Source organism: Lissotriton helveticus, chromosome 5_2, assembly GCF_964261635.1.
Source record: "Lissotriton helveticus chromosome 5_2, aLisHel1.1, whole genome shotgun sequence".
NCBI classification, from domain to species: domain Eukaryota; kingdom Metazoa; phylum Chordata; class Amphibia; order Caudata; family Salamandridae; genus Lissotriton; species Lissotriton helveticus.
The window spans coordinates 7,050,644-7,066,215 of NC_136066.1; the positions used below are offsets into that span (position 1 = coordinate 7,050,644).

Consider the following 15,572-nt stretch of genomic DNA (forward strand, 5'->3'; position numbering starts at 1 on the left):
ATAGTTACACTAAATTGAGGGCCTCTGTTTGTATTTCTTGATTGTTTTTCCCTTATGTTATCCTACAGTATGATAATTTCTCTTGTGGTTTCCACGTGTGTTGGGTGACGGTATTTTAACTTGACACTAAATGCGGGTATAACATTTATACTTGTTTGAGGTCGTTATATGAATGTTTTATTGAGGACATGGAGTTTCCATGTCCAGTTCTGATATTATCTTTCTCTATTTCCCAGCCCTGAAGAGTTGTAGAATACTCTTTGCTACAACGAAACACGTGTCGGCTGGCTGTTTGTAAACTATACCTGATACACGATTAAAAAGACAAGATAAAGAACAAAGACTCCACCGTTGGATTGTCCTATTTCTCTCAACATACTCATCTATCGGATTTATGATTATATATGTGTGCGCAGGACTATTGCTAATACATTCCAGAAGACATCATTGGCTATCCTATCCAGTGCCTTCATAGCAGAAACAAAAAGCATTTCCTGTTTACCTGCGCTCTTTCCTCCTTGAAAGCTGCCATGTTTAATGGCCTAAGGGAGAACTGAAAACCTGAGAACCCACAAAACGTTCAGGAGTCAGATGACTAAGTTAAACGGCGGCGCTCCGATTTACGCAGCTCAACCCCATCTCTTACATGGGATAGAGTACCCTGCAGAAAACGAGATCCTAGATGTAGCATGCAGGACACAGCTCCAATGCGCGTTCCCCCTTCCACATGGTGATCCACTTTAAATCCCAATCCGAAAGCTGTTCTGCTTTGGTGCACTGCCCTGTATACCGCCTCGTTGCCGCACCCTCTGCAGATCTTTGTACATCTCCTGTCGCTGCACAGCCATGTTGCAGCTCTTACATCTTAAAACCTGGTTGGTTAGGAAGAGGGATGTGAAGTACCTAAAAATGAGTTGCACAACCACATTTGAACCCCAACACGACTGACAGTGAAAGTGCCTTACTCATGTTAATCTGCTATTTTTAGGCCGGTCTGGTTAAAGTTACAGACAAATGACAAATTTTAAAGCAGAGCAAGGGCAGCAGGTGTTCATAGTGCTGTTAAACCTGTCTTTGTAGCGCAAGTATACTGTAATTTTCTCAGCAATGACCAGTTCAAATTATAGCATAAGATCCATTCCACCCACTTACTACCTACTACTTAAACATGCAACACTTTAAAACGCGGGAGCTGGACATAGGCCTCACCCACAGACTGTGCTCTGCTCCCTCATATCCCACTCCCCAAGCAAGGCCTTTTCTTAGCCTCTCTGAAAACCAGTGATTACTGGGCATGGTCTGTGGTAAGTACTGCAGTTTCTCATTGGTCTCCAAGGGCCTAAGACAACAGTGCACTTCAACAAGTTACTCAATTTGAGCACTTCCCTCTCCAAGAGCAGTGAAGTAGTGGAGGGGGACATGGAGACCTTAAGTGTCACGTAGTGTACTGCATGAATATTCACTAGATTCGAGGTCTAATCAGGAGTCAGATTTTGGGGAAAAAATGGGCAAGCATTTAAGCAAAGGAAGGTAGAGAGTTAAAATAATGATGCAGACAAATCACCGGATGCTAGCATGTTTGGAGACCCGGTTCAATGACAAAGTAAGGAGCTATACTAAAATGTCAGTGGGTGCTACGGCCACTATCGGTAACTAGGAAACCATCTGGTATTGTTGGTAGACTTTGTGAACTCTCCAATTACCAAAACCTCTTTACAAAGGGCCAGTCAATATAGGGCAGAGGTGGCGGGCAGGTAGCAACAATGTTTTAAGTTGACTATGATAGGTCTACGTTCTGCCCTCATTGCTCTGTGGTGATCGATGCAAGGGTGGACTACTCAGAGGGTTTGAGCGTCAATGACTTATCTTCGAGAAACTGCCAAATATAGCCATCTTACCACCATCCTAACAAAAGCAGGGGTTACAGCCATGGTTGGGTTCCAAGGTGTCAATGGGCCATTTAAATAGTCTGAGGGCCTAATTTAGATCTAGGCGGACGGGCTACTCCATCACAACGGTGACAGCCATAATGTAAATCTCATTATATCGACGGGATACCCGTCCCCGCTGTGACTGCGTAACCAGTCCGCCAAGATCTAGATCAAGCCCTTAGTATTCAGTTTAAACGGCTACAGGAGGTTCTTTGTCAGTCGCCTCACCTTGATCCAGTTCAGAAAGAGCGAATGCAGGGAGAAGAGGAGATATGAATCTCCTTCTGCTGCTGAAGGATAACAGTTAGGGTGCTGGAATCTTATGGAGCTACAGAAAAATTCCAACCAGATCTCCAATAAGGGAAATACTATATACGTTCACAGTCAAATATGACAATACCTTATTGACTGGAACAAGAGACGGTATGGGAGACCCAGAGGGTTACTGGGCTCCAATTTTATCAACTGAGGTCATTTGCCTCAAGAATCACGGGCTAGTTTACTGCTGGACCTGATAGTGAATAACAATCACACTACTAGAGGACTACACTCTCACGACAGTGACCCGTAGAAGTCAAAAGCTTACACAGTGTGGGGATGTGGGTTAGACACCCAAAACTCAGTAAGGCACCGGGATGCCCTTCATTAAAGTAAATGACCATTCAATGAAAGCACATACTACACGCTGGCTAAACGCTACATATAGAATGAGGAACAACGAAATCCACCACTCTTATCACTGTTACCAGACACAAGGTCCCAAATACCACTTTCAAAATGAGGCCGAGCTTAGGCCCACAGCTCCAACTGGACATGGAGCTGAGGCTCCGTGAAACGAGTGGCAGCTAATATACGGATGTAGTCTAGGAAAGGTATCATTGGAACAGACTCGCCTTTCTGAGCTCAAGCACCCAAGCTCTGCACTCTTAACTCCAGGGATTTGCTCATTCCGGGGAAGGAAAGACAGGAGATAAACTCAGAAGGGTGGAGCGACTTGGTGAAATGCTATTCGTCTTTGGAGAATGTAATAGGCATTAGCGCCTGAACGCAGATTCAGAAACTACACTTTGATGAATCCATAGAACACGACGTTTGAAATTAGTAGCAGGTATTTTGAAGATATCAAGTCTAAGTGTCAAAGTGGTCCAGAGCATCCTCGCTAGAAAATTGAGATAATATGCTGCTGCAGCTAAGACCTTGTTAAGCGATTGTCTGAAAATGTTGGAGATTGTTTTCCTTCAAAAGCGCAATAGAAAGTCGAAGCTGAATCTACAGAAATATTATTGCATGTAGAAAATAAGCTGAACATTTTAAAGTACTGGGTCATAAGTAACCTTAAAGGGGTATAGAACTTATATTTTTGTCACACTTATTGAAGTCTTAAGCTATGTGAGGAAATAGAAACAATCCTCATCACCTTTAAAAACTGTTGGAAATGAACGCATTTGTTGTGTTTGAGGTAGTAGTGAGCGCATAGCAAAGAGATTCATTTGTAACAAAGTGAACTATCCAATCCTGATGAATTTGTTTATACTGCAATTTAAGAAAGTGACCTTGTACGTGTATCGGAACCAAAGAGCAAGTGCGACTAAAAAAGAAGATAATTCTCTTTTTAATATAGAAGAAAAAAAACAGGATGATATTAATGTTTCCTTTCAAGAGGGTTACATTTCCACCAATAACCGAGAGAGTTGAGGGACAGAAATATTCAGTAGGTATATCATTTGTTCAACAATCGTACTGTTTCCTTCCTCTTATCACACATATTTTCCTCCACCTATTTATTCCATTTTTTTTAGACACTTGTTCCAGCCTTTAAAATGCGCTCTGAACATACGTTACTAACTTGTGCATTTGAAAATCAATTTGTCTCCTTCGCAAAGTGCGTTACGTAGTTTGCACATGTGCTTTGAGGAAATACTACCTCATTTGCTGCCAATGCACGCTTAAATCTTCTAGTAGCACGATCAAGCCTACTGGTTATTCAAGTAGCAGCTGATAATATCAGAGATTTCGCCCTTTTCGATGGAAGCATTAAATCGGAGAAATCTTGACGGGGAGAACCATTTTCTTATGAAGTGACTCCAAAAATGCCTTTGTCAGATAAACAAGACTGCAGCATATCAAGGCAAGTACATCAGGGATATATCCGTTCATATTGTGCTGAATATGTGAACTATATGAGGTGGCTAGTGCTGGCTTAAAATCTATAGAGAAGAGCATTCCAAAGAGATGTTCTATCTGCTCGGTTGTGAAGGAAGAATACAAGTTCATGAAATCAAATTGTTCCTTTCACTTATTAAGGAAATCACAATTCAGGAAGCATAGCATCTAACTCTGCTGCATGTTTGCAAACACACACTTGTTAAACTGGCTGTCTCAGTGGTGAATGGGGGCAGAGGAGTCATAAAAGTGTAGATAAACACTCACAGGATCTTGAGAGTGGCGGCTGTCGCTGTTGGGAGTCTCAGGTCGAGGGCTTCCATCTTTTGTTTTCCTTTTCTTCTTTGCCCCAGAAGGTGCTACAGGGGTGCTTTTCTGTTGGAATTCCTTCAGCTGTGGACAAAGCCATTAAACAGAATAAATCAAATAAACATGGTCTCCAAGTAAAGAGCATTCCTCGTGCCCAATCCGGTACTTTTTCCTTTTCATGAACATGTAAGTGTGTGCATTTCAAGGTGTGCTTTTGTGATAGTGTTTTGTTGGCGTGGCTGTCCGCGTGTTTTCTGTTTGGCGGTCTATCAGTGTGTGGAGTGGGTACAGATGAGGTCGTTGCAAGGATGGCCATGGCTGTATTTCTGTTGGTGAAGGGGCCATCAGTCAGTATGTGGAGAGGGTGGTGACATTTTGTCAGCGGGGAAAGCGTGTTTCCTGGTTGGGGAGGGAGCTGTCAGTATGTGATGGGAGTACTGATGATGTAGTTGCAGAGCTGGGACTGCCTGTGTTCTTGATGGTAGAGGGCCGTCAGTCAGTATGTGGAGTGGGTGGTGACTGTGTTTTTTAGGCGGGGACAGTCCGTGTGTTTTCTGATGGGGGCTGTCAGTATGTGGAGGGGGTACTGATAATGTAGAGCCCGTACTAAATGTGTGTCTGTTGGTGGAGGGGCATCTGTCAGTATGTGGAAGTGGTGGTAGTGTGTTTTTGTTGGCAAGGGGCTGTCAGCCTGTTTCCTGGTGGGGGGGGCTGTCAGCCTGTTTCCTGGTGGGGGGGGGGGCTGTCAGCCTGTTTCCTGGTGGGGGGGCTGTCAGCCTGTTTCCTGGTTTGGGGGGGGGGGGGTTGTCAGCCTGTTTCGTGGTTTGGGGCTGTCAGACTGGTTCCTGGTTGGGGGGGGGCTGACAGCCTGTTTCCTGGTTTGGGGGGGCTGTCAGCCTGTTTCCTGGTTTGGGGGGGCTGTCAGCCTGTTTCCTGGTTTGGGGGGGCTGTCAGCCTGTTTCCTGGTTGGGGGGGGGGGCTGACAGCCTGGTTCCTGGTTGGGGGGGGGCTGACAGCCTGGTTCCTGGTTGGGGGGGGGCTGACAGCCTGGTTCCTGGTTGGGGGGGGGCTGACAGCCTGGTTCCTGGTTGGGGGGGGGCTGACAGCCTGGTTCCTGGTTGGGGGGGGGCTGTCAGCCTGGTTCCTGGTTGGGGGGGGGGCTGTCAGCCTGGTTCCTGGTTGGGGGGACTGTCAGCCTGGTTCCTGATTGGGGGGGCTGTCAGCCTGGTTCCTGATTGGGGGGGGGGCTGTCAGCCTCGTTCCTGATTGGGGGGGGGGCTGTCAGCCTGGTTCCTGGTTGGGGGGGAAGGCTGTCAGCCTGGTTCCTGGTTGGGGGGGAAGGCTGTCAGCCTGGTTCCTGGTTGGGGGGGGGCTGTCAGCCTGTGCTCCTCCTCAGAGGCTGACAGTGCCTCCTGACCCTTGGTAGGTCGCACAGCACCGATTGTGTGCCCATGCCTTGGCCCAGCTGCCGCTGCTGCTGCTGTCAGGGGTTCGAGGCCCTACTTTGCTCTTGCTCGTGTTTTTGGTATCTTTTTGTAATTTATTGTAAGTTGACGGTTTTGTTAATTGTCCTATTTTCCCCATTCCCACCTGTGCAATTACTGTGCCGTTTGACTGTCTGCCCATTTTCTCTTCTGTATCCCTTGCCTTTCATCTCTCCCGTTTCCCGCCACTGCGTTCCCTGCGGCCCCGCGCCCGCTCCCACCTGCTCCTCCCTCCGACCTTCCCTTCTTATGGCGGCCGCTGCGCGGTAGTGAGAGCGACCCCTGACCCTTTGTAGGTCGAACACCTGAACTTCCAGATCCACACTGACCCAAACACCACCCTCAGAGGAACCCTCGTCTACAGACCCCCCGGATCCCGACCACAGTTCAGCGACTCCATTGCTGACTTCGTAAGCACACACGCCCTCGCCTCCACGGACTACACCCTGCTCGGGGACCTGAACTTTCACCTCGAGAACAACAACGACACCAACTCTACCACCTTGATCGACAACCTCGGTCTCAGACAACTCGTCACAACACCCACCCACTCCGCCGACCACACGCTTGACCCCATCTTCTCCGCAAGCCCCCACATCTCCTTCAACTACAACACCGAACTCCACTGGACCGACCACCTCTGCATCCACTTCACCTTCCGGAAACCCACCACGCGCCACGGCACCCAACAGATGCCTCGCCGCTACTGGAGCAAAGTCACCGAAGACCAGCTAAACACCCCCCTTGCCCAGAGCCCGCCCACTGTACATAGCATGTGTCTAGGACTCCTGTATCAGCGCCCTACATGTGGTTTCCTTTTACCTTTTAGATTCCCCCTGAAGAAGTGCATCCCAGCACGAAATGCATCGGGGACAGCTTTGAATATATAACCGGGGACAGCTTTGAATGTATAACCGTAAAAGAAATGCAAACACTTATACTCATTGGATCATATGACCATAATATGATGATGATGTTTTGAATTCGTGATCAAATGACTACTATCATGCACAAGAATTGCTGAAATAAAATTCATGATAAGTTTACGTTCAACTTTTCAGTTTAAAACTTTATTGATCTTACGCACCAAGGTGCCTATCAGAGTGCTTAGAAGTTGTCCTTACTGTCTGTAAGGCTTATCTGGCGCCAGCAACTTTAGACAGTGGATCGAAGACTGCGCCAACATCCTCGCCCCGCTCAAGAAACACTCCGACAGTCACACCAGCAAGAAAGCCAGCTGGTTCACTGAAGACCTCCAGGCCTCCAAGTAACATGCCGAAAGTTGGAGAAGAACTGGCTAAGCGAATGAACACCGGATAGCCACGCAGCCCACAAGAAGGCCACCCGCAGACACCATCACCTCATCAGATCCGCCAAAAGGGCCTCCTTCAAAGACCGCCTAGACAACAACGCACACAACAGCAAAGAGCTCTTCAACATCGTGAAGGAACTCTACAACCCCGGCTCCAACACCAATGACATCCCACCCTCACAAGACCTGTGCGACCCGCTGGCCACCTTCTTCCATCGCAAGATCGCAGACATCCATGACAGCTTCAACACCACGACCACCCCGACAACCACTGAGACCTCCACCCCCACAACCACCACTCGCACCAACCGCCTGCTCTCCTGTACCAACATCGTCGACGACACCGTCAAGATCTTGAACCCCATCCACTCCGGATCTCTGTCAGACCCATGCCCACAACAAATCTTCAACAAAGCCTGCACCTCCATTGCACCCCATCTCCGGAAAGCCATCAACATCTCCTTCGAGACAGCAACCTTCCGGAGAGCTGGAAACACGCCTAGATCAACGCCTTACTCAAGAAACCCAAGGAGGACCCCAAGGACCTCAAGAACTTCCGGCCCATTTCCTTGCTCCCTTTCCAGGCGTAGGTCTTCGAGAAGACTGTCAACAAACAACTGACCCGCTACCTCGAGGAGAACAGCATCCTGGAACAGTCCCAGTCCGGGTTCTGCAGCAACCACAGCACCAAAATTGCCCTCATCGCCGCCACCGATATCAGGACCCTGCTAGACAATGGAGAACCCGCGGCCCTCATCCTCCTGGACCTGTAGGCTGCCTTCGACACGGTCGGCCACCGCACACTACGAACACGCCTCCACGACGCCGGGATCCAAGAGAAGGCCCTCGACTGGACCACCTTCTTCCTCTCCGGCAGAACAGAGCAACCACCTCCCCCCTTCCGGCCCGTCCGGGATGAAGTGATAAGCAATCTAATTGCCTCCGCTAAACCATCGTCCCACTCCCTCGATCAGCTACCCTCGAGACTGACTAAAGACCTGAAGCTTACCCTAGCCCCAATTTGGGGCAAGATTATCAACAGCTCTTTGAGCGAGGGAACCATTCCAGACTGCCTCAAAGTAGGACAAGTCACGCTGCTTCTAAAAAAACATGGCCTTGACCCCCAAGGACATGAACAACTTCAGACCGGTATCGAACCTCCCTCTCTTATCCAAAATTCTTGAAAGATGTGTGCTGTCACAGTTAACCCAACACCTAGAGAACACTAATCTACTAGACCCACACCAATCAGGATTCAGAAAGGGCTGCAGCACTGAAACCGCAATCCTAAATGTCCTAGATGATCTGCACATGTCACTCGACTCCGACCAATGTTCCTCAAACTCAACGAAGAGAAAACAAAAGTGCTCCTCATCTCGAATAGAGATGGAAACCCCCAAATAGTAGAATGGCTCAAAGCCTTAAATGCCCTCAATGGTACCCTTGCGCCAACGGACTCTGTGAAATCCCTAGGGATTACTCTCGACCCCAAACTGGACATGAAAAAACCCATTTCAAAAACCGCCAAAAGTGTGTTCCTTAACCTGAAACTTCTCTACAAAATAAAACCCTCCCCCTCCCCCTCGAAAGATCTGATACAGGCCAATCAGGCACTGGTGCTCTCCAGAATTGACTATGGTATTGCAGCTCAGACAGGAACATCCAAATCTCACCTGGGGCCTCTTACCACTACCCTCAACGCCGCAGCAAGAAAGGTCACAGGAACAAAGAAATATGAGCACATCTCACCGGCACTCAAGGAACTGAAGTGGCTCCCTATAGACCAACGAGCCATTTTCCGTACAGCTTGCCTCACACACAAAGCCCTGCACACAGGCAAACCAGAATATCTGTCCGCCAAACTCAAAAGGGCCGGTCAGTCTAGGAACCTCAGAAGTTCCAACACTCTCCTACTCATCCCTCTGAAAACACGGAAACACAAAACCTCAAATAAATCCTTTGCGGAAAATGCTCCCAGGATCTGGAACTCCACCCCCCTCCCCATATCAGAATGACCACCTCCTTCCCGAAATTCAAGATTCTACTCAAAGCCCTCTTCCTTGAGCGCTCTCGATCGTAACGAGAAACCCACGTTTGACTATGAAAGACCGCTATTTCCCCTCTTTGATATCCCAGAGCCGGATGTTTCGCTCTTGTTCTCTGTTCCTTATGGCTCTCAAGTTGATGTTGTGCAGACTTTTACTTCCCGCTTGTGTTCTTTGCTCTTGTTTATCGTCCACATTTTCTTTTTGGTTCAGATCTGTATTTGCTGTGAAGCGCTCTGATACCCTCGGGTCCAGCTAGCGCTATACAAAACTTCAATAAATAAATAAAAAATAAACATGGCACCGCTTGCCCACGTCACCCAACAGCACATCATCTCGTTCGCAGATGACACCCAGCTGATCCTCTCTCTCACCAAGGACCCCCACACTGCCAAGACCAACCCCCATGAAGGAATGAAGGCCGTCGCCGAATGGACGAGGAACGGGCGACTAAAGCTGAACTCGGACAAGACGAAGTGTCCTCATCCTCGGATCCACCCCCTCGGCCTGGGACGACTCCTGGTGGCCGACCGCTCTGGGAACAGCTCCAACACCCACGACCACGTACGCAACCTAGGGGTCATCCTAGACTCCACCCTCTCCATGACTAAGCAGGTCAATGCCGTCTCTTCCTCCTGCTTCAACACCCTCCGCATGCTCCGCAAGATCTACAAGTGGATCCTCACCGAAACGAGAAGAACGGTCACCCAGGCCCTTGTCAGCAGCAGGCTCGACTACAGAAACGCCCTCTACGCAGGAGCCTCTGCCAAACTCCTGAAAGGGCTTCAACGCATCCAGAACGCCTCTGCACGCCAGATCCTCAACATACCCGCCACGGCCACATCACACCCTGCCCGAGAGGCCTGCACTGGCTCCCCGTCAACAAACAGATGACCTTCAAGCTCCTCACTCATGCAAACAAAGCACTCCACAACACTGGACCAGCATACCTCAACAGACGACTCAATTTCAACACCCTCACCTGCCAGCTCCGCGGACCTCGCCCTCGCGACAGTACCCCGCATCTGAGCGACCTCCGGCAGCAGATCGTTCTCCCACCTCGCCGCCAAGACCTGGAACACGCACCCCATCCACCTACGGCAGACCCAAGACCTACTGACCTTCAGAAGACACAAGACCTGGCTTTTCGAGCAGTAGCAGCATACCCCCACCCCCCAGTGCCTTGAGACCCTCACGGGCAAGTAGTAGTAGTGCGCTTTACAAATGCTATGATTGATTGAGTGCACTTTCCGTCAGTGTGTGCTCCTCCTCAGGGGGGGGCTGTCAGTGTGTGCTCCCCTCAGGGGGGGGCTGTCAGTGTGTGCTCCCCTCAGGGGGGGGCTGTCAGTGTGTGCTCCCCTCAGGGGGGGGGCTGTCAGTGTGTGCTCCCCTCAGGGGGGGGGCTGTCAGTGTGTGCTCCCCTCAGGGGGGGGGCTGTCAGTGTGTGCTCCTCCACGGGGGGGCTGTCAGTGTGTGCTCCTCCACGGGGGGGCTGTCAGTGTGTGCTCCTCCACGGGGGGGCTGTCAGTGTGTGCTCCTCAGGGGGGGGCTGTCAGTGTGTGCCCCTCCACAGGGGGGGCTGTCAGTGTGTGCCCCTCCACAGGGGGGGGCTGTCAGTGTGTGCTCCTCCTCCTGGGGGGGCTGTCAGTGTGTGCTCCTCCTCCTGGGGGGGCTGTCAGTGTGTGCTCCTCCTCCTGGGGGGGCTGTCAGTGTGTGCTCCTCCTCGGGGGGGGGGCTGTCAGTGTGTGCTCCTCCTCGGGGGGGGGGGCTGTCAGTGTGTACTCCTCCTCCTGGGGGGGCTGTCAGTGTGTGCTCCTCCTCAGGGGGGGGCTGTCAGTGTGTGCTCCTCCTCGGGGGGGCTGTCAGTGTGTGCTCCTCCTCAGGGGGGGGCTGCCAGTGTGTGCCCCTCCTCAGGGGGGGCTGTCAGTGTGTCTCCTCCTCAGGGGGGGCTGTCAGTGTGTGCTCCCCCTCAGGGGGGGCCTGTCAGTGTGTGCTCCCCCTCAGGGGGGGCTGTCAGTGTGTGCTCCTCCTCAGGGGGGGCTGTCAGTGTGTGCTCCTCCTCAGGGGGGGCTGTCAGTGTGTGCTCCCCCTCAGGGGTGGGCTGTCAGTGTGGGCTCCTCCTCAGGGAGGGGGCTGTCAGTGTGGGCTCCTCCTCAGGGGGGGCTGTCAGTGTGTGCTCCTCCTCAGGGGGGCCTGTCAGTGTGTGCTCCCCCTCAGGGGGGGCTGTCAGTGTGTGCTCCTCCTCAGGGGGGCCTGTCAGTGTGTGCTCCCCCTCAGGGGGGGCTGTCAGTGTGTGCTCCTCCTCAGGGGGGGCTGTCAGTGTTTGCTCCTCCTCAGGGGGGGCTGTCAGTGTGTGCTCCTCCTCAGGGGGGGCTGTCAGTGTGTGCTCCTCCTCAGGGGGGGCTGTCAGTGTGTGCTCCTCCTCAGGGGGGGCTGTCAGTGTGTGCCCCTCCTCGGGGGAGGGGCTGTCAGTGTGTGCTCCCCCTCAGGGGGGGCTGTCAGTGTGTGCTCCTCCTCAGGGAGGGGGCTGTCAGTGTGGGCTCCTCCTCAGGGAGGGGGCTGTCAGTGTGGGCTCCTCCTCAGGGGGGGCTGTCAGTGTGGGCTCCTCCTCAGGGGGGGCTGTCAGTGTGTGCTCCTCCTCAGGGGGGGGGGGCAGTCAGTGTGTGCTCCTCCTCAGGGGGGGGGCAGTCAGTGTGTGCTCCTCCTCAGGGGGGGCTGTCAGTGTGTGCTCCTCCTCAGGGGGGGCTGTCAGTGTGTGCTCCTCCTCAGGGGGGGCTGTCAGTGTGTGCTCCCCCTCAGGGGGGGGGCAGTCAGTGTGTGCTCCCCCTCAGGGGGGGCTGTCAGTGTGTGCTCCTCCTCAGGGGGGGCTGTCAGTGTGTGCTCCTCCTCAGGGGGGGCTGTCAGTGTGTGCTCCTCCTCAGGGGGGGCTGTCAGTGTGTGCTCCTCCTCAGGGGGGGCTGTCAGTTTGTGCTCCTCCTCAGGGGGGGGCTGTCAGTGTGTGCTCCCCTCAGGGGGGGGGCTGTCAGTGTGTGCTCCCCTCAGGGGGGGGGCTGTCAGTGTGTGCTCCCCCTCAGGGGGGGCTGTCAGTGTGTGCTCCTCAGGGGGGGCTGTCAGTGTGTGCTCCTCCTCAGGGGGGGCTGTCAGTTTGTGCTCCTCCTCAGGGGGGGGCTGTCAGTGTGTGCTCCCCTCAGGGGGGGGGGCTGTCAGTGTGTGCTCCCCTCAGGGGGGGGGCTGTCAGTGTGTGCTCCCCCTCAGGGGGGGCTGTCAGTGTGTGCTCCTCAGGGGGGGCTGTCAGTGTGTGCTCCCCCTCAGGGGGGGGCTGTCAGTGTGTGCTCCCCTCAGGGGGGGGCTGTCAGTGTGTGCTCCCCTCAGGGGGGGCTGTCAGTGTGTGCTCCTCAGGGGGGACTGTCAGTGCTCTTCATCCTGGGGGGGGTCTGTCAGTTGGTGGGCGGGGCTTGCAGTGCCCCCTCCTCCTCTGCCCCAGGCCCCTCCTCCCCAGGGCTCGCCGCAGCCCCTCGCCCCGTCGCCCCCCGGCCCCCTCAGCCCTCAGCCCCTCACCTTCTTCTTGGCCGACGCCAGCTTGCTCTGCCTGCTCCCGTCAGCCATGTCTGAGCGGCTCCACGTCACCGCCCTCCCGGCGTGCACCGCGCGCCGGCCGGCCCGTCAGCACCAGCCCACGGCGCGCGCACGCACGACGCAACGCAGACGCCGTCGGCACGCTCTTTCCGGAAACACAGCACGCCACTAGGGGAGGGGCTTAGGGATGACAGCGTGGGAGCGGAGCCTTCGGGCCCGAGGGAGATGCTGCGCATGCGCACTACCTTACTGTGGGCGGGGTCTGGGAGCGGAGTTGGTTCTACGCATGCGTACTACCTTACTGTGGGTGTGGTCAGGAAGCGTCAATGACGCATGCGCGCCGTCTCACCGTGGTCGGGGTCAGGGGGCGCCGGGGAGTGGAGGCGTCGACAGGGCCCAGCGCGCCGACGCGCCCCTTCAGAGAGGGGGAGCCTTGGGGGACCCCTTCCCTAAGAACGGGGTGCCTCCAGAAGCCCCCCCAGAGAGGGGTTCAGAGAGGTGCCAGGGGGAGCATTTGAGCCCCCCCCCCTACCTTCAGAGGGGGGGCGGTTGTGTTGCTTGGTTACCAGGAATGCAATGCTTGACTGGCAGGCATTCCTGGAATGTTTGTGTTTAACTTGCAGTGGCCCCTGGAGCAGTGGAAGGAAGGGCACTGATTTCAATTCATTTTATTTATGCGTTTTTATATGGCGCGGACTGTACCCGAAGGTGTCAGAGCGCTTAACAATAGGAACAGAAAATTACAAATCAACAAATTACAAAAGCAGACAATAAGTTACATGAAGTAAAAGTGCCAATTGTGAGCAAACAAAATACATAAGGTGACAAACAGTGCATTACAGGAGGAAAGAGTGCAGGTTACAAGAGAAACAAAGTACATTTAGAGGTAATATACTGCAATATATGCTAGACACTGAGGTACAAGAACAAACGTTACGTAGGCAATGGTGGCACATGTGCAAGTATCAAAAGCAAACAAAATGTAAGAGGAGGAAACTGTGTTACAAGAAGAAAGTGACGTGTGCATGTTGCAAAAAAGAACCAAACAGATACAAGGGTAATACTGCAATAAATTGTAAACACTCCAACCACAAGAACACACTGGGAAGGCACTTCCATAGTCATGGAGAATAGAGTTTTCAGTGAAGGGAGGTCTTCCTTCAGATAATAGAGAGGGCATGAATTACTTTTGGAGGAGGAGAATTTTGAGGTCCCTTTTGAAGGCCCGGGAGGAGGTGGTGGTCCGGAGCTTTGAGGTGTGTTTTGAAGGCCTGGGGGGAGGTGGTGGACCGGAGCTTTGAGGTCCGTTTTGAAGGCCTGGGAGGAGGCGGTGGTCCGGAGCTGCCGCAGAAGTGAGTTCCAGATTCTCACCGCGTTGCCTGAAAAGGATTGGGCCATCGTTCTTTCCTTCTTGAAAGTGGGAGGTTCAAGCAGTAAATTTTCCGCATTACGTGATGGTCTAGAGCCTCCTGAGAGTTTCAGTTTATTCGCCTGGTTGCGAGGAGAGGAGGAGTGCAAGGCTTTGTGGTTGATACAGGCAGTCTTGTAGATAGCTCTAGCCTCGATGGGAAGCCAGCAAAGGGTGGATAACATCGGTGTGATGTGGTCGCTTCTTTTGGCCCCATAAATGAAACGAGCTGCTGAATGGAGAACAGATCTAAGGGGGGACAAGTGGGATTTGGGGAGGCCAGTAAGAAGAGAATTGCAGTAGTCCAGTCTGGACGAATTCCCCAAAGAAGGCGCAATTGGTATCAAGCAGACTTTGCAATGGAATTGATGTGGGAGATTAGTTGTTTGTCGAGTATGACACCAAGGGATTTTGCGCTGTCGACAATGATGGGCTTATTGTTAAGTAGATTCATCTGATCCATCCATGATTGAACCGGGGGAGGAGAGAGTGAGGAGGAGGAATTCAGTTTTGGAGGGATTCAGAATCAGTTGATGAGTTGACATCCAGTTTTGAATGGAGTCGAGAGTGGAGCTTAGGATGGAGATATCGTGAGTGGAGGCGACCTTGAGGTAGATTTGAGTGTCATCTGCATAGAGATGATAGTGGATCCCGGATTTACTTCGGAGATTTCCCAGTGGTTCTAAATAGAGATTGAACAAAGTGGGTGCAAGTATAGCGCCTTGAGGAACACCTTGACCTACCGCCACAGGAGATGAAAGACTGTTCTCTATTTTGATCATTTGGGATCTATCTGAGAGGAGGGAAGCAAACCATTTAAGCACAGTGCCTTCCAAGCCCATTCTCTGTTGAAGAGTGTTGAGGTGGGTGTTGTGATTGACAGTGTCAAAGGCTGCAGAAAGGTCAAGGAGAATTAGAAGACAGGACCCCCCCGAATCGAGTATCCTCAGCGTGTCATCAACCACTTGCAGTAGGGCTGTTTCAGTGCTGCTGTTTTGGATAAAGCCGGACTGACAATTCTCAAGAAGATCATTGTCCTTGATATGACGAGAGAGTTGTTTCGCTACACATCTTTCTGTGATCTTCGCAAGAAAGGGTAGATTAGTGATGGGGCGGAAGTTGTTGAGGTCTTTCGCATGAGCAGTGGGTTTTTTATGCAGAGGGGTGACCTGCCCAGTTTTGAAGGAGACAGGAAGGGAGCCTTGACAAAGGGAGAGGTTGACCAGAGTGGTCCAATTGTGGTAAATAAATAATTAATTACCGGTACTATTTTTGAATACATTAATGAAAACAGATAGCTCAATAAATAAGAGGCAGGATCCGTGGAATCTGAGTCGAACAGGC

General features: G+C 52.2%; 1 protein-coding gene across 4 annotated transcripts in view; it reads right to left on the minus strand.

Moving 5' to 3' along the window:
- The window catches only part of GOLGA2 (golgin A2), a 355,961-nt gene extending 342,907 nt beyond the window's left edge, over positions 1 to 13,054 (minus strand). For 3 of the 4 annotated variants that reach the window (XM_078646641.1, XM_078646639.1, XM_078646640.1), the window contains exons 1-2: positions 12,803 to 12,960; positions 4,362 to 4,487 (exon numbers count right to left, since the gene is read on the minus strand). In XM_078646641.1, the coding sequence (XP_078502767.1) occupies positions 4,362 to 4,487; positions 12,803 to 12,850 (174 nt within the window). In that variant the 5' untranslated portion in view covers positions 12,851 to 12,960. Of the gene's footprint in view, positions 1 to 4,361; positions 4,488 to 12,802 lie in introns of all 4 variants that reach the window. The other variant, XM_078646638.1, reaches the window with a different exon arrangement.
- Positions 13,055 to 15,572: the final 2,518 nt, after the last annotated feature.